This window comes from Labeo rohita, chromosome 21 (assembly GCF_022985175.1).
Source record: "Labeo rohita strain BAU-BD-2019 chromosome 21, IGBB_LRoh.1.0, whole genome shotgun sequence".
NCBI classification, from domain to species: Eukaryota; Metazoa; Chordata; class Actinopteri; order Cypriniformes; family Cyprinidae; genus Labeo; species Labeo rohita.
In genome coordinates, this window is record NC_066889.1 from 13,990,637 (window position 1) to 14,013,524 (window position 22,888).

At 32.9% G+C, this 22,888-nt stretch overlaps 4 protein-coding genes across 5 annotated transcripts; 3 read left to right on the top strand and 1 right to left on the bottom strand.

The window, feature by feature from the left end:
• Nucleotides 1-555: 555 nt before the first annotated feature.
• Nucleotides 556-3,028, bottom strand: ovol1b (ovo-like zinc finger 1b). Its single transcript, XM_051093745.1, has 4 exons — nt 2,614-3,028; nt 1,681-1,898; nt 1,284-1,527; nt 556-1,182 (listed from the first exon to the last, which is right to left on the bottom strand). Exons 1-4 carry the CDS (start codon nt 2,711-2,713, stop codon nt 887-889), a joined length of 858 nt encoding a protein of 285 aa, XP_050949702.1. The 5' UTR covers nt 2,714-3,028; the 3' UTR covers nt 556-886.
• Nucleotides 3,029-5,244: 2,216 nt separating this feature from the next.
• Nucleotides 5,245-6,406, top strand: tmem223 (transmembrane protein 223). The gene is made up of 2 exons (XM_051093746.1): nt 5,245-5,840; nt 5,926-6,406. Exons 1-2 carry the CDS (start codon nt 5,378-5,380, stop codon nt 6,222-6,224), a joined length of 762 nt encoding a protein of 253 aa, XP_050949703.1. The 5' UTR covers nt 5,245-5,377; the 3' UTR covers nt 6,225-6,406.
• A 3,208-nt stretch (nt 6,407-9,614) lies between these two features.
• On the top strand, nt 9,615-11,319 carry fosl1b (FOS like 1, AP-1 transcription factor subunit b). 2 transcript variants are annotated; one of them, XM_051093747.1, is made up of 4 exons: nt 9,615-9,987; nt 10,205-10,441; nt 10,821-10,928; nt 11,012-11,319. In XM_051093747.1, exons 1-4 carry the CDS (start codon nt 9,895-9,897, stop codon nt 11,147-11,149), a joined length of 576 nt encoding a protein of 191 aa, XP_050949704.1. In that variant the 5' UTR covers nt 9,615-9,894; the 3' UTR covers nt 11,150-11,319. The 2 variants fall into 2 exon arrangements, with proteins under 2 accessions (XP_050949704.1, XP_050949705.1); XM_051093748.1 differs by lacking the exon at nt 10,821-10,928.
• A 4,086-nt stretch (nt 11,320-15,405) lies between these two features.
• Nucleotides 15,406-22,082, top strand: LOC127152868 (acidic fibroblast growth factor intracellular-binding protein B). The gene is made up of 11 exons (XM_051093741.1): nt 15,406-15,755; nt 16,057-16,144; nt 16,243-16,441; nt 16,543-16,669; nt 18,617-18,717; nt 19,146-19,279; nt 19,418-19,526; nt 19,618-19,681; nt 20,926-21,012; nt 21,118-21,215; nt 21,332-22,082. The coding sequence occupies exons 2-11, from the start codon at nt 16,060-16,062 to the stop codon at nt 21,399-21,401; spliced, it is 1,074 nt and encodes a 357-aa protein (XP_050949698.1). The 5' UTR covers nt 15,406-15,755; nt 16,057-16,059; the 3' UTR covers nt 21,402-22,082.
• The last annotated feature ends 806 nt before the right edge of the window (nt 22,083-22,888 follow it).

Genomic DNA, 22,888 nt, shown 5'->3' on the forward strand with positions numbered 1-22,888 from the left:
AGTAATAAATATGTTTCTTGAACAGCATATTAGAATGATTTCTGAAGCATCATGTTAGAAAACATTTATTACTATTATTATTTGGTTAAAAACAGCTGAGTAGAATTTTATATAATTGAATACAGTATAATAATAATAAATGTTTCTTGAAAAACATTTAAAACATTAAAAATCAGCATATTAGAATGATTTCTGAAGGATCATGTGACACTGAAGACTGGAGTAATGATGCTGAAAATTTAGCTTTGATCACAGAAATAAATTACATTTTAAAACATATTCAAATAGAAAACAGTTATTTTAAATAGCAAAAATATTTCAAAATGTTACTGTTTTTGCTGTACTTTGGATCAAATAAATGCAGGCTTGGTGCACAAAAGAGACTTCTTTAAAAAAAAAAATCTTACTGTTCAAAAACTTTTGACAGGTAATGTATATGTCAAAAAAGTTCTCTTAAGTTCAACTATTTGCATTTAATATAAATATAAATTACATTACAAATAACATGCAATTAAGTCTCCAAAAATATTACTGTCAGTTAAGTATATTCTTTTATAGTACATTATTTGCATACTTCAATAATATTATGCAAATTATTATGCATTGGTAATATTTGCATAATTTACACTTCAACTTTACAAGAGAATATGTTCAAAACAAAAACAAACAAAATCATACCAGAATTTTATTTTTGTGTGTACTATGACTTAAGACACTTCACTGTTTCAGCATAACTTGTGATTCAGCATCCAAATTATTTTCCTAATTGCAATAATTAAGCTATTTGGTACTGCCTACAATTACTGACTGTACAAAAGTGCATGTAGAGTGGAACAAAACGATTATCATCTATTAACAACAAGGTTCTCTAATTTTTTCTTCGGCACTATATTTGATGGGTTTCAGGTGAACATGGTGACATGTTATCTTCCACAGTATATCCCAGTTTATATTTGCTTTTTGTCTTTATCAGTCTCTGTGGATGTTCATCTTGGAGATGTTTCTGCAGACCGTCCCGTGTCTGTGCAGTCAAGCCACACTCCTCACACACATACAATTTGTCCCTTCGCTCTTTGTAGGCGTACTGTTGAGTTACGGCGTGGATCTTCTTCAGGTGAGATTCTAAAGAACAGCGCTGAGTGAAGGCTTTAACACACAAAGTGCACTTATACGGTCTCACACCTGTATATTGCAAGTTGAGAAGAAAGTTAAAAATATATGCACTTGCATATTTAAGCATGTAAGTATACTTGTTATTTATACTAATTTAAACACAAACTTACCAGTATGAGTGCGTACATGCCTCTTCAAATCAAAAGCGTCGTTAAATCCTTTTCCACAGTGCTCACATGAGTACTTTTTTGTGTCGCTGTGGCACTTTACGTGACGTTTCAGCATACGTGCTGTAGTGAATGTCTTCTGGCACACCTGGCAGGATAACAATGATGCAGCGGATGGTATATCTGCTAATTTGTTTGCATTATCAGGGATGACTGGTAAAACAGGCGGCATATTACCAGTAGTTATCTGAAAACGGGAGAATAATGGAGAGAGATGTTCCATTGTGTATATAAATATACACAGCACATGCATATGTATTATGTAAACACAAACTTTTATTTCAAATGCGATTAATGGCGATTAATCGATTTGACAGCAACAAAAGAGTTGTCGGCTCACCTTTATCTTTGAGCGCAAGTAAGGCACTCTTTGGGTCCTCAGGCGGCATTCCGGTTTGTGATCAGGTTGACTCTGTGCAGCAGAAGATGGCAGCTGTGCAGACAAGACATGTGACCGGACCTGTAGAAATGTGTTGTTTTTTTGTGCAGTTGTGAAGCAGGAGTACTCCGCAATGCTGCCCTCAGAGACTTCATGCACATACGGTGGAAAAATGAACTCTAGGGAGAAGCAAAAGCAAAGAGGTTTTTAAGTCAGAGCAGAGAAACCAGATTTTGTCTGGCAACTCATGTATGCTTTTTTCACCAGTCATAAGTAGCATGGGTACATTTGTAGCAATAGCGAACAATATAAAAAAAAAAATTATGCCAAAAATCATTAAGATATGAAGTGAAGATCATGTTCCATGAAGATATTTTGTATATTTCCTACCGTAAATATATCAAAACTTAATTTTTGCATTTCTAAGAACTTAATTTGATCAACTTTAAAGGCCACGTTTTCACTACTGAGATTTTTTGCACACTCAGATTCCAGATTTTCAAACAGCTGTCTCTCAGCCAAATATTGTCCTATCCTAACAAACCTACATCTCAAACAATGACCCTTATGACTGGTTTTGTGGTCCAGGGTCACATTCATAATTTAATGCAAGTAACCACAGTAAGTCACAATAGTCATTCATAAGGCATTTTAAAATATAAAAAATGATATGTAATAAAATAATAGCTTTATAAAACAATTCGGCTCAGAAAATACCTCATCATAACATTTTTGATAACAATAAAATAGTTTCTTATCGTTCAGTCTAATTGCATTTGTCAAGTGATTTGTTTCCAACAGCAACCACTGTCAATATAAAATTACTTATGTAATGTATAAGTATTAAATTCTGTTAACTCTCCACCCAGTGACACGCACGAACGAGACACTCACCAGGTATGTAAACGTCCCCACGCGCGGAATCCGGAATCTCACTCCAGCTTCTTTTTTCACCAGCGATGTTCACTTTTTTCACCAGGAATGCGCGAGGCATGTTTAAAAAAAAACCCTAGCGAGTGATTTATGCGAGTTCCTAAAAATGTTTTTAAGCTGATCCTCTCGCAACCTAGTTTTACAGTTATCCACAGCTCAACTATCGCTTTCTTTATAACAAGGAAACCGCCAGGTGAGGTTGCGCATGCGCAGAAATATAACGGCGCAGTGCAGGTACAGGTAAAACCGGTTCTCAAAATAATGTTAACGTAACCGTAATGAGAAAGGTGAACGGTTATTAAATATTAACAAGCTCTTGTTAGTTTTAGCACACTGTAATGTAATGTTAGTCCATCTATTAACTTTTTGAAGTTGCCTACGTCTTCAGGTTTTTTGTAGGGTGTGGGTCTTCTTTGTTTATGTAGGCTTGTTGTCTGTTTGTGTGGAGGTGGGTGTGTGTTGTTAGGGTGTATTGCTGTAACAGTAGGGTATCAGCAGGGGGGGCAGGCGTGTCCTGTCGGGTAAATTAGTCTACTAAACTTTACAGAGACACTGTTAATCATTGAAAATATGGATTTTTATAGGCAATGAGAGGATTGTGGAACTTTGTTTACTTTGTAACTGATAGGCTACTGTAGTCCGTTTAGTACATCACACCTTATATGCAAATTAGTTTGCAGCATGTTAATGTCTCAGAATAAGATCTGATAAGAGTGAACAGCCCTCCCACACACATACATACAATGAAAACACAAACACACCTGCAATCTCCATCTGTTTCTAAAGTACCCTGTGAAAATGAATACAGTGATCTGTTTATATACACAATGTGTCCGTGCACTTTGTTGATGCTACATCAATGGATAAAAGGGAATATCGGTAGCCTATTTTTGGAGAAAGTTTATTTTTATACATAGCAGAAAAGCAGTTTTGCATGTAGGGGAGACCAGGTCACTCTTTATACTGTAGTGAGTATGCCCGTTAAAGGCATTTCAGCAAAATGTAATCGTTAAAACAATTTTGATGCATTTAACGCTTATTATAGCTAAGTAACAGCGACTATATGAAAAAAAAATGTTGGCCAACATTTTCTATTGTATAAATTACATTACCATATTATTATGCTAGAAACATATACACTACCGTTCAAAAGTTTGGGGTCAGTACATTTTTATTGTTTCTTTCTTTTTTTTTTTTTTTTTTAAGAAATTAATACTTTTATTCACCAAGGATGTATTAAGTTAATAATTAAAAGTTTATTAAAAGTTAATAATAAATAATTTACATTGTTATAAAATATTTATATTTTGAATAAACACTGTACTTTTTAAACTTGTTATTCATGAAAGAATCCTGAAAAAAAAAATTACAGGTTCCAAAAAATATTTGGCAGCACAACTGTTGATATTATCCAACACTGATCATTCTAATAATAAATCCGCATATTAGAATGATTTCTGAAGGATCATGTGACACTTAAGACTGGAGTAACAGCTGATAAAAATTCAGCTTTTCATCACAGGAATAAATTCTGTTTTAAAGTATGTTAAAATAAAAAACATTATTTTATATTGTAAAAACATTTTGCAATATTACTGTTTTTTTTTTTTTTTTTGGTTTTTTTTTGTATATTTTTAATCAAATAAATGCAGCCTTGATGAGCATAAGAGACTTCTTTAAAGACTATTACAAGTCTTACTGACCCCAAACTTTTGAACGGTAGTGTAGATTTTTTTTAATACAGATTTTTTATGTTTTTAAGTCTATTCTGCTCACCAAGCCTGCATTTATTTGATCCAAAGTCCAGTAAAAGATCCAAACAGTAAATTTTTGAAATATTTTTACTATTTAAAAGAACTGTTTTCTAATTGAATATATTTTAAAATGTAATTTATTCCTGCGATTTCAAAGCTGAATTTTTAGCATCATTACCCCAGTCACACAATCCTTCAGAAATCATTCTAATATTCTGATTTGCTGCTCAAAAAAACATTTATTATTATTATTATGTCGAAAACAGCCAAGTAGAATTTTTTCAGGTTTCTTTGATGAATAGAAAGTTCAGAAGAACAGCATTTATCTGAAATAGAAATCCATTGTAACATTATTAATGTCTTTATTATCACTTCTGATTGATTTAAAGCATCCCTGCTCAATAAAAATATTAATTTCTATCATTTCTTTCACAAAAAAAAAAAAAATGATACTGCCTTCAGTTCATCAAAGCATCCTAAAAAAGTACTTAACTGTTATAAATACTGATAATAATAAAAATGTTAAAGCAAATCAGTATATTAGAATGATTTCTGAAGCACTGTGTGACGCTGAAAACTGGAGTAATGATGCTGAAAATGTTTGTCACATGAATAAATTGCATTTTAAAATATATTAAAATAAATATCAGTAATTTTAAATTGTAAACATATATCACAATATTACTGCTTTTGCTGTATTTTGGATAATATAAATGCAGGCCTGGTGAGCAGAATATTAAAAATCTTACTTCATATGGAAGTGGACGATCTCTTTTACTACAACGGAGAAACGCGAAGTGGACCAATTGGACAAATGAGGCTTCCGTAGTTTGGAAGAGCATAAACATGGCGTCGACCTGGTGCTATTCAAGTCGCTCGGCATGTTAGATAATAAAATACGTACAGATATGTGTCATATTTGAAATGTCAGTATTTCAGAGAATTACTGAAAATTAATCTTTTGTTAAATCATGGGTATTCAGTGTTTGTTGTTCGGTGTAAGATCTTGTCGAACGTTTATTTCAGCGTATCGACTGACAGGTATTCAGTCTTCGAGAGCGTTCGTGTCCACAGCGACCCAGTTCGTTAAAGTAAATGATATCACAAACATCTTGAATCCACTACGTTGCCACGTACGCGTGAATTCAGTCAGGAATGCCTATAACTTTACGTCTACTGCCGTCGCAAAGGACGTGATTCTCTTTGAACACGACCGGACGCGTTTTTTCAGACTTTTGGCCATATTTTGTGCTGGCCAGTTTCTATTCTGGGCATATCTGGCTCAGTTTGCTTTCACAAGTCTTCGAGACACAAGAAAAAATAGTGGTGATCTTAAAAACGTCAGAACTGAGTTAGGAGGGCTTTTCAGTTTTGATATGAATCTTGGTTCAAATGCCTGGAGGTATGGATTCACTCTTGGGTGTCTAGTTATTGGTAAGCCTTAGGTCTGATTTCTAATTAGATTACATTTTTTTAATGTATTCCAGCTCTCTAAAGCTCTCTTGTTCTGTTGTTGTAGGCGGAGGAATTGTTGGTGTGGCAATATTATTCAGCCGTCGTTCTGTGAGTCGTGTAATTCTGCATAAGGGAGGTGGAAAAGTCACTGTATCTACACAGTCACCGCTGGGACCTCTCAGAGCTCACCATCTGACTGTGCCTTTGTCTCAAGTGACGTGTCATGCGCACAGACAGGAATCGCCTTCATTTGTTCCTCTTAAAATCAAAGGGTACAAGTTCTACTTCCTTTTGGACAAAGAAGGGACTCTGAACAATCCTAAATTATTTGACATTACTGTTGGGGCCTACAGGCCCTTATAATATGTCATTCACACCCCTGTTTGTCTGTGCTACACTATGAATGAATCATAATCTGCCATTCATTTTGTTTTATGTTTTGCCTACGGGGAAAAACAAGTGCTGAATTTACAAGAGGAGTAAACTGTATAACTTTTCTGTTCATAATAAAACTTTTTACCTGGGATTTGTGCTGACAAGCTTATTCTGCCATCTGAGTTATGACACATAGTCTTAGTCATATGGGTATGACTAAGATCAAATTATAGTTGTCTTTTCTTTTTCTTTTTTTTTTTTTTTTTACCAGCATAGATATCTGACTCAGTTAAGTAAGGAATAATTGGCAGCGGGCCATTGAATTATTAGAAGATAATACACACCTGAGGTGGTAATGTGGCCATGGCACGGAGCGGATTAACTATCATGTATCACTCTGTCTATCTGTCTATCTATCTATATCTATCTATCACTCTCTATCTGTATCTATCATCTGTCTATCTGTCCGTCTATCTATTTATTGTCTGTCTATCTACCATCTGTCTCTATCTGTCTATCTATCTATCTATCTATCTATCTATCTATCTATCTGTCTATCACTATCTGTCTATCTACCATCTGTCTCTATCTGTCTATCTATCTATATCTATCTATCACTCTCTATCTGTATCTACCATCTGTCTATCTGTCTGTCTATCTATTTATTGTCTGTCTATCTATATCTGTTTATCTATCCTCTAGCTATCTAACACTATCTGTCTATCTATTTATTGTCTGTCTATCTATATCTATCTATCCTCTAGCTATCTATCTATCACTATCTATCTACCATCTGTCTCTATCTGTCTATTTATTGTCTATCTATCACTGTCTATCTGTATCTACCATCTGTCTATCTGTCTATTTATCGTGTGTCTATCCATCATCTATCTATCACTCTCTGTCTAACTGTCTGTCTACCATCTGTCTGTCTGTCTGTTTATCGTCTGTCTATCTATATCTGTCTGTCTATCGATCATCTATCTATCACTCTCTGTCTAACTGTCTGTCTACCATCTGTCTCTATCTGTCTGTCTATTTATCGTCTGTCTATCTATATATCTGTCTGTCTGTCTATCTATCATCTGTCTGTCTTTCTATCTATCTGTATGTCTATCTATCTGGCTATCTACCATCTGTCTCTATCTGTCTATTTATCGTCTATCTATATCTATGGCTGTCTATCTATCTATCTGTCATCTGTCTTTATCTATCTGTATCTGTCTATCACTCTGTCTATCTGTCTGTCTACCCTCTGTATCTATTTATTGTCTGTGTATCTATAAATCTGTCTGTCCATCTATCTATCTATCTATCTATCTAATCTTCATCTTAAGTCAGTGCTATATGCTTGATAATTTTTCTTGGTGGAAGCTTTGCGTTTGGTTAGCTAATAAAATATTAAAGCTTCTTTCAATATTATGTGGACAATTTCTTAATTCTGTCATCTGGTATCGTGGACTTGCTCTATTGTTTATACAAACGCAGCTGCTGCCATTTTTTTTTTTCTTGTACACTGTAATGGATTATAAGATAACTAACAAACTAGTACTACTACTTAATTGTTTATGTGGTGAAATGTTGTGTAAGAAAACTGGTATGACTGCACTGTATCCCTAAAATGTCTAGTTTGAACTTGCCGTTTGCTAGCAACTGATTTCTTCATTGAAGCTTTGCGTTGAAATATTTAAACTCAGATCAGTGTTTCGTGTCTAATAATTTTGACACAAAACATATAAATAATTTATCAAGCAGCTGTGTGAAGTAATGTCCATTCAGCCAGTTGTTATCGCAAAGTAAGAATGTATATTATCCCTTACTTATTATAATCTTAATTCAAGTGATAAAGAATTTTGAAAGTCTGACAGTAATCAGTGTTGAGTGCTACTGTAAGCTTAACTCTGCCTGGTTTAAATGTTTCAAAATCATTAACAGATGAAAATATTAGAAAATTAGAAAAGTTATCAAAAAGTAATTAAAAGTAATAAGTTACATTAATAAAGTAATTGAAAAGTTACACAACTTATTACATTTTAAATCAAGTAACTTGTAATCTGTAACCTATTACATTTCCAAAGTAACCTTCCCAACACTGATCGTCTATCCATATCTGTGTCTATCTATCTATCTATCTATCTATCTATCTATCTATCATCTGTGTTTCTTTCTATCTATCTATGTTTATCTACCATCTGTCTGTGTCTATCTATCCATTTATTGTCTATCTCTATCTGTATATCTGTGTCTATCTATCTATTTATCTATCTATCATCTGTTTCTTTCTATCTATCTATCTATCTATCTATCTATCTATCTATCTATCATCTATCATCTATCTATCCATCTATCTATGTTTATCTACCATCTGTCTCTGTCTATCTATCCATTTATTGTCTGTCTATCTCTATCTGTATATCTGTGTCTATCTATCTATCTATCTATCTATCTATCTATCTATCTATCATCTGTTTCTTTCTATCTATCTATCTATCATCTATCTATCTATCTATCTATCTATCTATCATCTATCTATCTATCCATCTATCTATCTATGTTTATCTACCATCTGTCTCTATCTATTTATCTATATCTGTATGTCTGTGTCTATCTATCTATCTATCTATCTATCTATCTATCTATCTATCTATCATCTATCTATCTATCTATGTTTATCTACCATCTGTCTCTATCTATCTATTTATCTATATCTGTATATCTGTGTCAATCTATCTATCTATCTATCATCTCTGTGTGTGTGAAGACATTTTTGGGGCTACTGTATTGACCAAATGTTTGAACAAAATGTGTCTTTTCATGAAAACATTAAAATATGATATTTAAAAAAATATATGACCCTGACATGCAGTCGTGGTGATCTAAAAATGATGCCTCATGCACAAAAAATATAAACTATATGCCCCAACCACAAAAAATGAAATAATTGTAATTTAGAAGAGTTTCAAATTATTATTATTATTATTATTTTTATTTCAGGTCTTTTTTTTTTCTCACTTTAATGCATTCTTGAATACAGTACAGACCAGCCCGCCGTGAAACATAAAATGCGGGATGTATTTGTTTTCTACCCAGTTCAGTGATTCACGGATGTACTTCCAGTTCTTCAACGGTTCGCTTATTCATACATTTCAAACCTACACGTCACTTGGCCAAAAAATGTCTGTAAGTGAAATTCAACATGTGAAGGGTGTGAGCTATGGAAGCTTCTGTAGCTCTCAAACCACAAACATTAAACTTAGGATATTTACTCGGTTTCCTAGTGAATATGATTTCAACGACAGTTAGTTGGCGCTATTGCCAAAAAGGTCTTCATAAGTAATAGCCATCAGAGAAAGCAGTAGTGTCCACAGAGGAGAAAAGGCGGCAGATTGGAAAAGATAGATGCTCCAGTGATGGGGAGGAGAAAGTGTGGGTGTGAGGAGGCGTTGAAACACTTTAAGAAAAGTTGTAGCACGTGTTTTGATTTATTTTTTCATCATTCGCTCTGATGGATTTATCCTAGTTTTGTTATTTTGTCTCCTACCGAGTTTATGCCGTTGTGGGCCTGTATTTTAAATAAGAGCACGGGAAATGGATTTACGCCAAGTTTAACGAACAGAAATAATATGAACTCAAAGAATACGAATCGGATTAGTTCATAATGAATCATAATGAAGGAAGAGAGTCGTATAATCGTATGCATGATTCCCAGTTTTCTTCATGGGTGGACACAACGACTCTTCACATACGTCCGGTACGTATTTATTTATTTATTTATTTAATATGTTAAGATATTTAATGTAATACATTTTAAAAACCAACTGAATTAAATAGAAGAAATACAGCAGAACAGACAATAATTAAGTATTCTGAATTCTTAAATATTTTCAAAGCCTAAATGTGTATATATTTTTTAACATTATTACACTTTTCAACTTAATTTTTGTTATTTTTATTTGCTATTTTTGCAGAATCTTACTGAGGACACTACATCCAGCCCAAATCTTGATGTAATTGCATCTAGTCCAGATCTCCAATGGCTTCTGCAGTCTTCTCTACTCTCCCAATCAGAGACAAACTTGGAAACATTTTCCTCATTCACACCCACCGCCATGCCTAACTGCCCCTGTTTGTCACAGTGTCCCAGTCCTGACCCGCCCTGTAACGGATCAATGGAGGACAGCACAGGAGGAGCTGCTAACGAACATGTAAGTTACTGATATTTCTGATATTTTCCAAGTTTAGAATGCAGAAAATAGTGAAAGTAAACTTAAAGGGTTCCGGTGATTCATACATTTATGGTAAATGAGTAAAATGACTCACACCTGAATCACAAAGGGGCATGTGGAGTGAGTCAGCGCTGTAATATTTGCGCGGGAATCTTAAAGCGCAGGCTCAGATGGATGGATCGTGTTGTTATTGGTGCCAGTGGATGAGTAACAGGAACAGCATATTTGGAATTGGGTAGAACTGCTGTGTGTTTTTTTTTCTTGATGTCAACCATAAGATGGCAGCACCATCACTCTTTTAGACTTAAATGAAATTTGGAATTGCCTGGCTTTGCTAACACCTCCTCGGGCTTTATAGATGTCCTCAGAGGAACTTGACAGGATAAGGATCCGCAGGGAAAGGAACAGAGTAGCAGCTGCCAGGTGTCGGGACCGTCGTCGGATGCGTATAGACACATTACAGAATGTGAGATTAGTAATACTGTATTTGTGTTATAAAACATGTTTAGCCGTTAGCCAAACGTCCTGAGCTTGTGCTTTCTATTTCAGGAGACGGATCATTTGGAGAATGTGAAGGCACAACTGGAGAACGAGATCGCTGCTCTTGAAAGGGAGAGAGAGAGGCTGGAGTTGGTTTTTGAGGCACATATGCCCATCTGCAAGTTAAATGACCTGAACCCAGAATAAATACTGATGCTGGTCATGTTTAGTGCTGAGTCTGCTGGTTCAGATCAGCTGTGGATTATATAACATAATAGGCGTATATTTGTTAAAGATAGCGAAATGTTAAAATATATTTCAGTGATACCTTGAGAATTATTATCTTGCATGCACAATTTGTTTCACTTGTTTTCATAATAAACCACAGTTTCAGATGTTGTTTCTCTGTCAGATGTTTTGTCACATGGGTGTAGCTAAAATACACTGCCATTCAAAAGTACAGTAAAATTAGTTGTTGTAAAATATTATTATAATTTAAAATATCAGCTTTCTATTTTTAAAGTATAATTAGTCCTGTGATGTACTAATCATCATTAGAAAATCATTTGAAAAAACATTTATTATCATAACATTTATTAATGTTGAAAAAGGTTTTGCCACTTAATATATAGTTGTGGAAATTGCTATATATGCATTCTGCATTCTTTGATTAACAGAACATTCAAAGGAACAACATTTGTCTGAAATTGAATTTTTGTAGCAATAAGTCTATTGCCCGTTCAGTCCTTGCGTAATAGAACTTAATTTCGGTAACATTTTACAACAAGGTTTATTAGTTAGCATTAGTTAACTATATAATTTAACATGAACTAAGAATGAACAGTACTTCTGTGGCATTTATTAATCTTAATATTAATTTCAGCATTTACAGATGCATTTTTAAAATCACAAGATATGTTTGTTAACATTAGTTTAATGCACTGTGAATGAACATAAACAAACAATGAATGAAAGATTAATAATAGTGTAATAAATGTATTGTTCTGTACTTAATACATTAACTAATGTTAACAAATGACACCTTATTGTAGTCTTACCTTAATTTCTTTAAAACATTTCACTCTAAACTTTTAAACAGTACAATTATATAGTTTTATACAGTTATATACTTTTTATAAATATTATATTATGAAACAATATATTAAATGTAGTAAATATTGTAATATTAAATGTTATATTAACATTTAATAAAGTATAGTTGAAATATAATGTAAATTATTATATATTATGTTCACAATATCACAATTATATTTATGCATTTTTATTAATTAAAAAATATTAATATTAAATTGTAAAATTATACCAACACCAACTGAAGCTCCATTTTAATTTAGTTTACCAAAAATGCCTTAATACACCCGTCCGTAGCTTGGTGTTGTACGTTTAGCTGGTGCTATAAGGTACTTGAGTATAAAAGTCAGAGCCAGAAACATTACACAAGGACAAAATTAAAATAATACAGGCATTAGGTTTATGCATGATGGAAGCCCATATCCACCACTGATTAAAAAAAAATTTAAAAGGTAATTGTGACTTTTTATTTCCCAATTCTGGCTTTTTTTTTTTTCTTACAATTGAGATATAAATTCACAATTCTGGCATTTTTCTATGAGATATAAACTCGCAATTCTGACTTTTTTTTTCTTAGAATTATGCGATATGAACTCCCAATTCTGGCTTTTGTCTCAGAATTATGAGACACAAACTCCCAATTCTGATTTTTTTTTTTTTTTTTTTTTTTTTCAGAATTATGTGATATGAACTCCCAATTCTTAATTTTTTTCTCAGAATTATGATATAAACTGCCAATTCTGCCTTTTTTGTCACAATTGTGACACAAACTCCCAATTCTGACTTTTTTCTCATAATCATGAGATATAAACTCCCAATTCTGACTTTTTCCCCTCAGAATTATGATATAAACTCCCAATTCTGACTTTTTTCTCAGAATTGTGTGACACGAACTCCCAATTTTGACTTTTTTCACATAATTATGAGATATAAACTCCCAATTCTGACCATTTTTTTTCTCAGATTAGCATGATACTTGCAATTCTGACTGTTTTCTTGTGAGAAATAAACTCGCAATTGCATGTTATGAAGTCAGAATTGCGAGACATAAACTTGCAATTCTGAGAAATAAAGTCGCAATTCTAAGGGAAAAAATCAGAATTGTGACTTTATCCCCTGGTTTCACAGACAAGGCTTAAGCCTAGCTAGTCCAAGACTAAAATGTAAGTCTGAGTTGTTTTAACTGAAAGAAACTTGCACTGACTGATCTTAAAATATATCTGTGTCTTTGTTTTGTCTCAAGAGCAACTAAGTAATGTAATGTCTAAGGCATGTTTAATACAAACCCGGTTTAGCCTAAGCCCTATCTGTGAAACCAAGCCTAAATCTGACTTTCTCTGAATTGCGACTTTATTTTTAAGTTTATATCTCCCAATTCTGATTAGACCTATAACACGCAATTGTGACTTACTAAGTCAGAATTGTGTGATAACTCTGAGAAAAAAAGTCAGAATTGTGACTTCCCTGGTGAAAAAACCAGCATATGCTGGTTAGGTATGTTTTGATGCTGGTTTAAGATGGTCCTTTGCTGGTTTATGCTGGTCTTAGCTGGTCATGTTGCTGATCAAGGACCAGCTTAAACCAGCATCAAAACATACCTACCAGCATATGCTGTTTTTCACCAGGGTTATCTCGCAATGACTTTATTTCTTGCAACTGTGAGTTTATCACGCAATTCTGATTTTATTTCTCAGAACTGCGAGTTTACATCTCACAATTCTGACTTTATAACACGCAATTGAGTTTATATTTCACAATTCTGAGGGAAAAAGTCAGAATTGTGACTTTATCCCCTGGTTTCACAGACAAGGCTTAAGCCAGGCTAGTCCAAGACTAAAATGTAAGTCTGAGTTGTTTTAACTGAAAGAAACTTGCACTGACTGATCTTAAAATATATCTGTGTCTTTGTTTTGTCTCAAGAGCAACTAAGTAATGTAATGTCTAAGGCATGTTTAATACAAACCCGGTTTAGCCTAAGCCCTATCTGTGAAACCAAGCCTAAATCTGACTTTCTCTGAATTGCGACTTTATTTCTCAGAATTGCGAGTTTATATCTCCCAATTCTGATTAGACCTATAACACGCAATTGTGACTTACTAAGTCAGAATTGTGTGATAACTCTGAGAAAAAAAAGTCAGAATTGTGACTTCCCTGGTGAAAAAAACAGCATATGCTGGTTAGGTATGTTTTGATGCTGGTTTAAGATGGTCCTTTGCTGGTTTATGCTGGTCTTAGCTGGTCATGTTGCTGGTCAAGGACCAGCTTAAACCAGCATCAAAACATACCTACCAGCATATGCTGTTTTTCACCAGGGTTATCTCGCAATGACTTTATTTCTTGCAACTGTGAGTTTATCACGCAATTCTGATTTTATTTCTCAGAACTGCGAGTTTACATCTCACAATTCTGACTTTATAACACGCAATTGAGTTTATATTTCACAATTCTGAGGGAAAAAGTCAGAATTGTGACTTTATCCCCTGGTTTCACAGACAAGGCTTAAGCCAGGCTAGTCCAAGACTAAAATGTAAGTCTGAGTTGTTTTAACTGAAAGAAACTTGCACTGACTGATCTTAAAATATATCAGTGCCTTTGTTTTGTCTCAAGAGCAACTAAGTAATGTAATGTCTAAGGCATGTTTAATACAAACCCGGTTTAGTCTAAGCCCTGTCTGTGAAACCAAGCCTAAATCTGACTTTCTCTGAATTGCGACTTTATTTTTAAGTTTATATCTCCCAATTCTGATTAGACCTATAACACACAATTGTGACTTACTAAATCAGAATTGTGTGATAACTCTGAGAAAAAAAAATCAGAATTGTGACTTCCCTGGTGAAAAAACCAGCATATGCTGGTTAGGTATGTTTTGATGCTGGTTTAAGATGGTCCTTTGCTGGTTTATGCTGGTCTTAGCTGGTCATGTTGCTGGTCAAGGACCAGCCTAAACCAGCAAAGGACCAGATTAAACCAGCATCAAAACATACCTACCAGCATATGCTGTTTTTCACCAGGGTTATCTTGCAATGATTTCTCGCAACTGTGAGTTTATCACGCAATTCTGATTTTATTTCTCAGAACTTAGAGTTTACATCTCACAATTCTGACTTTATAACAGGCAATTGCGTTTATATTTCACAATTCTGAGGAAAAAATGTCAGAATTGCAAGTTTGTATCATGCAATTGCCAGAAAAAAGTCAGAACTGTGAGATTAAAAAGTCATACTCACGTTTTTTATTTTTTATTCAGTGGCGGAAAAGGGGTCCCATAATACAGTTTCTGCACATTTTGTTTATCTACTTAAATTTTGGTCACAACTTTGTGCTTTGTTTATTCCTTAACAGCAGGTGGCAGTCACGCATTAGCTGACGCTCATTAACGCTGCGTGAACGCTCGACGGAGGGCAATGTCCATGGAGAATGTAGTTCAGCTTGAATAAAACCACAAACTGTACCCAGACGGCTGTGAGGAGTTTGGTAGATTTGCATATACTACAGTATCAGTCAGGGTTCATAGACAATACTGGTATTATTTGTTTGTGATACTGCATAAAGCGCATAAACAGACCTGTACGTGCGTGTTTGGAATTGTAACTGCGCAATAAGCTCAGCTCTCAGATGCGTCCTACAGAGCGATACCGCAGACGACACTTTCTCCAGTGTTTTAACATCAGCTAACAGTATCATCGTTGACTGACTTTACAGTGCAGAATATAAAAAAAAGGTAAGTTTTCACCATCAGTTTGACGTCAGTAATAAACAAGTTCTTATGTATCACTTATTAAATCTCTTATCATCTTATAAAAACACCTATAACATATATTATACATAAATACAGTTATATATATTTTAATACGACAGTGTGTAGAAAAAGAACAGAAGATAGCATTTTAAAATCCATTTGGAGATTAGTTGTGTTGTTACAAATTAATGTTATGTTTGTTAAAAGCAGCTGTGACATTTATGTCAAATTGTTTAATTTTTAACATGTTATTTTAAGTATATGTTTGTTTGTGCTTTGTAAGAAAATGTCTATGGAGTTAGATGTGTTTGTGGGAAACACCACTGTCCTGGATGAAGATGTGTACCAACTGTGGTTGGATGGACACTCAGGTTAATACATTTTGGTTTCTAAATGATGCATGTGAGTTTGTCATACACACTTAGTGCTTGCTTTTTATGTTTAATGATACACTCTTCAATGTATATAGTCCCAGATGCGGTGAGAATACGGATGGAAGCAGGTGCCTTGCAGGAGTGTGAAGCCAATGCAGAAGTTCTGCACAGTGACACCATGGACCAGTTCAGAACGTTCCAGATGTGTGAGCGCCTCCTCCAGTCTCCTTCCAAAGTGGCCAATCAGCTTCTGTTCCAGATCCCTCCTCACCGTCAGACCATGCTTATCGAGAGGTTTGTGGTCATAGTAGTTTGCATCTTTGTTCTATAGTGACTTTTAGTTTTAGTCATTGTTTTGCTGAGCTTGTTTGTTTGTTGCCACATTTTTCCTGTAGGTACTATGAGTTTGATAGTGTGTTTGCCAGAGAGGTGCTGGGTAAGAAACTCTCCAAAGGGACCAAAAAAGACTTGGATGACATTAGTTCAAAGACTGGGATTGCACTCAAGAGCTGTCGTCGACAGGTGCTGCAGACACTCTGGCCTCTTGTATTTTTGAATGTCTCACAAAGAAAGGATTGCATGATTAGCAATACGGTTCTACAGAAGTGTTGTCAGTGTATGATACTTACAAATAATAATAATAATTAGTATTATTATTATTGTTATTATTATTATTATTTTATTAATATTATTATATTTATATATATATATATATATTTATTTACAATTACGTTGTCAGTGTGCAATACTTAATTAAATGACTGATTGTGATTGTTATTATAAAATGATTGATTGTTATTATAAAAATGGTTGTTATTGTTATTTTTATTACTAATTTATTAACATAAATTTACAAAAATGTTTTTAGTGTACAATACTTATGAATAAAAATAATATTAATAATAACAATAATTACTAATATAATAAATAAAATGTATTATTAGTAATAATTTGTATTATTATATTCGCATATATTTATTTACAATTATGTTATCTGTGCACAGTACTTAAATATTAAATGACTGATTGCAATTTTTGTTATTATAAATTTATACTGTTATTATAAAAATAGTTGTTATTTTTTGTTACTAATTTATTAATGAAATTTTAGTGGACAATACAGAAATATTAAATAATAATAATAGTTATTATATTCACATATATTTCTTTACAAATATATTGTTAGTGTGCTGTACTTAATAAGTAAAATAACTGTTACTGTAATTTTAATATTAATTAACATATTTACAGAAATGTTGTAATACTTACAAATAATAGTAAGTAATAAATAATAGTAAAATTAGAAATAATAGTAAAATGATTACTATTATAATATTTATATATTTAATTTATTATTATTTTATTCATATATATTTATTTACATTTATGTTTGCAGTGCACAGTACTTAAATATTGTTGTAAATATTATTGATATGAAATTTGTTATTGTTTTTATTATTATTAGCATTTTTACAAAATTAAACAATAATGCTTATTGTATTCTATATATATTTATTTTCAAATATGTTGTCAGTGTGCAATACTTAGAAATATTAAAGTATAATAATTATTATTATTTTAGTACTAATTTATTACCATATTAATTAACACATATTTTGTCAGTTTACAGTACTTACAAATAATAATAATAGTTGTGATTATTAATATATTTATATATATATTTATTTACAGTTATGCTGTCAGTGCACATTACTTAAATATTCCATGATTGATTGTGAATGATATTCTAAAATGATTGTTATTATAAAAACTGTTGTTATTTTTATTTATTTTATTTTTACTAAGTTATTAGCATTGTATTTACAGAAATATTTACTTAGAAATATTAAATAATAATGTGTATTATTATTATATTCACATATATTTATTTACAAATATGTTGTCAATGTACAATACTTTATACTTAAAATATTGAAATGTATAATAACTGTATTATTATTTTAGTGCTAATTTATTAACATTAATTTACAGAAATGTTGTCAGTGTGCAATACTTAGAAATATCAAATTATTATATTCACATATATTTATTTACAAATATGTTGACAATGTCCAATACTTAGAAATATTAAAATGTATAATAATTGTTATTATTTTAGTGCTAATTTATTAACATTAATTTATAGAAATGTTGTCAGTGCTTAGAAATATTAAATTATTATATTCACATATATTTATTTAGAGCAATATTGTCAGACAACAGTACTTATAGATATTAAATAATATAAATTGTTATTTTATTTGCATATTTTTTATTTAGATATAAATAATATAAATTGTTATTTTATTTGCATATTTTTATTTACATAAATGTCGACAGTGTACTCTACTTAAATATTAAATAATAATAATAATTATTATTATTTTTAGTAGTTCACTATTCATTCATTCATAATTCAGATGATAAGCAATGAGATGTATTGTTTTAACCTCTGTACCATTTTTTCAGTTTGACAATTTCAAGCGTGTGTTTAAAGTGGTGGAAGAGCTAAAAGGCCCCCTAGTGGAGAACATACAGCGTCACTTTCTCCTGTCTGATGTTCTGGCAAGGTGAGACTTTCACACGTGGCCAAATGAAGCATACTGCTAGTGGTAAAAAGCAGCTTTCTCACCTACTGAAACTGACCATTTCTAACATTTGAATTCAGAGAAATGTAAATGTGAGCCAAACACAATACTTCGTATGTTAGTTTATATGCTTCCAGTACTGTAAATGCATTTGTGCTATTTTGACAATACAACCAGCTTCCCCAATGTAAGCTTTTAGATTTATAATGGAAAGCAACTGTAAACCTGCCAAACCTAGAAAACATACAGGCACATCTTAAAAGTTATGTTTCCGTTGTGTTCATGCCCTTACTGTTTTGCTTGGTCTCTCTCCTCCATTCATCTCTCTCCTCATACGCTCTCTTCTGTTCCTGGCACGCTTTTCACACTCTCCCCTGTCTTCTCACTGACTCAGCCATGTCTCTCTGCAGGGACTATGCCGCCATTGTGTTCTTTGCTAACAGCCGTTTCGAGACAGGGAAGAGAAAGCTACAATACTTGTCTTTCCAGGACTTTGCCTTTTGCGCCGGTCAGCTCATCAGCTACTGGACCGTGGGGGCAGTTGGTAAGATGTTCACCTTAAAGATCCAGTTCACTCAAGAAAAAAAAAAAATAAAAAACACTACTGTCAAATTGACACTTTGCAGTGAAAGGGAGAGTGCATTCTCAGGCTCTTTGTTTTCTTTCTTTCATGCTTTCTTAGACAACATGATGGAAGACATGGATGTTGATCTAGAAAAAGAGTTTCTGCATGACTTGAAAGACTTGAAAGTTTTGGTTAATGATAAGGACATGTTGGACCAACACAAAAGGCATGCAGATTATTTGTTCAGATGATCATGTGTACTGCTTACGACACAATAAATTGCTCTAATATATCTCTCCTCTCTACTAACATTATAGCTTGGTGTGTGCACAGCTTAAAGGGAAAATTAAAGTCTTTAGTGAGATGGAGGCCAGTTTTAAGGTGAGAAGCATGAATGTTTTTAATTGAAACATTTTTTAATACTTTTTGAACACACACATGGAAATTTGTAATTTAAAAAAAATATATTAATGTTTTTATTCAGCAAGAGCACTTTAAATTGATTAAAAGTGACACTAAAGATATTTGTAAAGTTAAGAAGGTTTTAATTTTAAATATACGCTGTACTTTTAAATGTTGTAATCATCAAAGAGCCCTAAAAAGCCTAAATTAGTATGGTTTAGAATGATTTCTGAAGGATCTTCTGAAACTGAAGACTGGAGTAAAATACACCTGCATATAACGTATGTACACTACCAGTCAAAAGTTTTTAAACAGTAAGATTTTTTATGATTTTTAAAGATTTATGTTTTTATTTTCTGCTCTCCAAGCCTGTATTTCTTTGATTCAAAGTACAGCAAGAACAATACAATTTTGAAATATTTAATATATAATTAAATATATTTTAAATGTAATTTATTCCTTTGATTTCAAAGCTGAATTTTCAGCATCATTACTCCAGTCTTTAGTGTCACATGATCCTTCAGAAATCATTCTAATATGCTGATTTGCTGTTCAAGAAACATTTATTATTATTATTATCATTATTATTATTATTACTTAAAACAGTTGAGTACATTTTTTTCAGGATTCTTTGATGACTAGAAAGATCCAAAGTTCAGTATTTTTCTGAAATAAAAAGTTTTTGCAACACTATACTACTCAAAATCTTGGTTAAGAAATTATAGAAAATAATTTTGTGATGACAAAAAGTGATGATAAAGGCATTTATAATGTGACAAAAGGTTTCTATTTCAGATAAATGCTGTTCTTTTGAACTTTCCATTCATCAGAGAAACCTGAAAATATTCTACTCAGCTGTTTTCAACATAATAATAATAAAAATACTTATTTGAGCAGCAAATCAGAGTATTAGAATGATTTCTGAAGGATCATGTGACTTGAGTAATGATGCAAAAAAAATTCAGCTTTGAAATCACAGGAATAAATTACATTTTAAAATACATTCAAATAGAAACCAGTTATTTTAAACAGTAAAAATATTTCACAATATTACTGCATTTGTTGTGTTTTGGATCAAATAAATGCAGGCTTGGTGAGCAGAAGAGACTTCTTTAAAAACCACTAAAAACTTTTGACTGGTAGTGTATGTATATGTTTTGTTTATTAATTGTTTTATTTATGTTGGACTACATGGATTACTTATTGCTGTGGGTAAACATCAGAATTTGTCCCGAGCTCTAGTTAACATCGCCTCAAAACTCACACACACCAAAGATGTCCGAGATCTGTTCATCGACCTTGTGGAGAAGGTAATGCACTGACACTGTACAGTATACAAGCTGCACAGAGATGATATTTGTCCCTGAATACTCACAGGTTGAGTGTGACAGAATGATTATCGCTTCTTCTCTCAGTTCATTGAACCATGCCGGTCAGATAAATGGACAATCGGAGACCTCAGACTTTTCCTTACGCACTACAGCAACTCTGTACACACGCTTGAGGCTTTCAGGTTAATATATATGCATTTATGTGTGTTTGTGATCTCTTTCTCTCTCTCTCTCTCTCTCTCTCTCTCTATATATATATATATAGACATTTGCTAATAATATGACTTTTTTTCCTCAGGCATCAAGTAATATGGGACAGATACATGGGTGTCATCAAAAGCTGCATTCTGAAAATGTACCATGACTAAAACATATTTCAAATGCTGGTTTCCAGTTAGCTTGACCAAATCTTTCTTCAAACCTTTAAAAAGCCAGTCACCCTCTCGTTTTGTAAATGTTTCTACCTCGGCTCCCTTTGTGTTTCAAAATATTCTTGTACAGCAGGGTTAAATTAAGTAAAGAAAAAAAGTGTTGTCCACAAATCCGCCTTATTTGTTGTTTGTAAAATTGATCATTGGGATCATTCTGTTACTTATTATTCATGAATTATAAACTTAAAGAACATCCATGAAACCTTTCTATTGCACTAAATGTTTATTATATTAGGGAAAAAAGCTTCCTTAAAGGGATAGTTCACCCAAAAAAATACAATTCTGTCATTAATTACTCACCATCATGTCGTTCCAAACCCGTAAGACTTTCATTCATCTTTGGAACACAAATTAAGATATTTTTGATGAAATGCATTGTGGTGATCTCGTGAAACATAACATTACATTACTTAACATTACGATTGAACCACTGATGTCATATGAACAATTTTAACGATGCTCTTAGTACCTTTCTGGGTCAGAAAGCTCTCAGATTTCATCAGAAATATGTTCCGGAGATGAAGGGCGGTTTGTAACGACATGAAGGTGAGTAATTGATGACAGAATTTTCATTTTTGGGTGAACTATCCCTTTAAAGGAGAAGTCCACTTCCAGAACAAAAATTTACAGATAATGTACTTAACCCCTTGTCATCCAAGATGTTCGTATTGCAAAGAAATTATGTTTTTTGAGGGAAACATTTCAGGTTTTTTCTCCATTTAATGGACTGCTATGGTGCCCCGAGTTTGAACTTCCAAAATGCATTTTAAATGCGGATTCAAACGATCCCGGATGCGGTTGTAAACGATCCCAGCCAAGGAAGAAGGGTCTTATCTAGCAAAACAATCGGTTATTTTCATTTAAAAAAATACAATTTAAATACTTTTTAATCTCAAACGCTCATCTTGTCTCGCTTTCATTAAACTCTGTGTATTCTGGCTCAAGACAGTTAGGGTATGTCGAAAAACTCCAATCGTTTTTTCTTCCTCAACTTCAAAAATCATTTCAAAATCATCCTACATTGCTACAGAAGTACTGACCCAGTCTTTGCAAAGTGAACTTGCAAAGAAGATCAAACACCCTTAACTAAAAATAGGTAAAACAGCGATATAGGGCGATTTTGAAGTTGAAGGAGAACATGAGATGGGAGTTTTTCGACATTCCCTAACTGTTATGAACCGGAAAAAAACAAACAAGACAAGCGTTTGAGATTAAAAAAGTATTTAAACTGTATTTGTTAAATGAAAATAACCGATTGTTTTGCTAGATAAGACTCTTCTTCCTCAGCTGGGATCGTTTACAACCACATTTGGGATCGTTTGAAGCCGCATTTAAACTGCATTTTGGAAGTTCAAACTCGGGGCACCATAGCAGTCCATTATATGGAGAAAAATCCTGAAATGTTTTCCTCAAAAAACATTTCT